General features: G+C 50.8%; 1 protein-coding gene across 1 annotated transcript in view; it reads left to right on the forward strand.

The window, feature by feature from the left end:
• FLOT1 (flotillin 1) overlaps positions 1-1,813 on the forward strand; it is a 30,787-nt gene that overhangs the window by 14,758 nt on the left and 14,216 nt on the right. The window contains exon 6 of the mRNA XM_015850820.2: positions 1,417-1,598. Within this exon, the coding sequence (XP_015706306.1) occupies positions 1,417-1,598 (182 nt within the window). The remainder of the gene's footprint in view (positions 1-1,416; positions 1,599-1,813) is intronic.

Consider the following 1,813-nt stretch of genomic DNA (forward strand, 5'->3'; position numbering starts at 1 on the left):
GGTCTTTGAGTGCCTTTAATGGGGTCTTTGGGGTCTTTGAGTGCCTTTAATGGGGTCTTTGGGGCCTTTGGGTGCCTTTAATGGGGTCTATGGGATAACTAGATGTCTTTAATGGGGTCTTTGGGGTAGCTGAGGGCCTTTATTGGGGTCTATGGGGCCTTTGGGAGCCTTTAATGGGGTCTTTGTGATACCTGGCTGTCTTTAATGGGGTCTTTGGGAGCCTTTAATGGGGTCTTTGGGGTCCTTAATGGGGTCTTTGGGGTCTTTGGGAGCCTTTAATGGGGTCTTTGGGATAAGTTTGTGTCTTTAATGGGGTCTTTGGGTGTCTCTAATGGGGTCTTTGGGGTCTTTGGGAGCCTTTAATGGGGGCTTTGGGGTAGCTGGGTGTCTTTAATGGGGTCTTTGGGATACCTGGGAGCCTTTAATGGGGTCTTTGGGGTCTTTGGGAGCCTTTAATGGGGTCTTTGAGAGCCTTTATTGGGGTCGTTGGGGTCTTTAATGGGGTCTATGGGGTCTTTGAGAGCCTTTAATGGGGTCTTTGTGATACCTGGCTGTCTTTAATGGGGTCTTTTGGATACTGGGAGCCTTTAATGGGGTCTTTGGGGGCTTTGAGAGCCTTTAATGGGGTCTTTAGGATACCTGGGTGTCTTTAATGGGGTCTTTAAGACACCCTGTGTGTCTTTAATGGGGTCTATGGGATACCTAGGTGTCTTTAATGGAGTCTTTAGGATACCTGGGTGTCTTTAATGGGGTCTTTGGGGTCTTTGGGAGCCTTTAATGGGGTTTTTGTGATACCTGGGTGTCTTTAATGGAGTCTTTAGGATACCTGGGTGTCTTTAATGGGGTCTATGGGGTCTTTGGGAGCCTTTAATAGGGTCTTTGGGATACCCTGGGAGCCTTTAATGGGGTCTTTGGGGTCTTTGAGAGCCTTTAATGGGCTCTTTGTGATACCTGGGGGCTTTTAATGGGGTCTTTGGGTTCTTTGGGGTCTTTAATGGGGTCTATGGGATACCTGGGTGTCTTTAATGGGATCTTTGGGGTCTTTGGGAGCCTTTAATGGGGTCTATGGGGTCTTTGGGAGCCTTTAATGGGCTCTTTGTGATACCTGGGGGCTTTTAATGGGGTCTTTGGGTTCTTTGGGAGCCTTTATTGGGGTCTATGGGGTAGCTGGTAGCCTTTAATGGGGTCTTTGGGGTCTTTGGGAGTCTTTAATGGGGTCTTTGGGTGTCTTTATTGGGGTCTTTGGGGGCTTTGGGGGCTTTAATGGGGTCGTTGGGGTCTTTAATGGGGTCTTTGGGGTCTTTGGGAGCCTTTAATGGGCTCTTTATGATACCTGGCTGCCTTTAATGGGGTCCCCCATACCCCCCCCATTCCTTCCTTCTCCCCCCCACCCCTGATCCCTTTGTGTCCCTTCAGGTGGCCAAAACGAAGCAGCAGATCGAGGAGCAACGCGCCCAGATCCTGGTAGTGGAAAGAGCCCAACAGGCCCAAATCCAGGAGCACGAAATAGGGCGAAAAGAGAAAGAATTGGAGGCCAACGTCAGGAAACCAGCCGAGGCCGAACGCTTCCGCCTCGAGCGATTGGCTGAGGCCGAGAGGTCGGGACACGCCCCCTTTTTGATAAGCCACGCCCCCTTTTGATAAGCCACGCCCACTTTGATAAGCCACGCCCCTTTTTGAGTGCCATCCTATGTGTGGTGGGGCCCACCAGCTGTGGGGTCATTGCCCTTTTAAGATGGGTGTTGGGGCCCACAAGCTGTGGGGTCATTGCCCTTTTAAGATGGACATTGCCCTTTTAAGATGGACATTGCCC

This window comes from Coturnix japonica, unplaced genomic scaffold (assembly GCF_001577835.2).
Source record: "Coturnix japonica isolate 7356 unplaced genomic scaffold, Coturnix japonica 2.1 chrUnrandom545, whole genome shotgun sequence".
Lineage (NCBI taxonomy): Eukaryota > Metazoa > Chordata > Aves > Galliformes > Phasianidae > Coturnix > Coturnix japonica.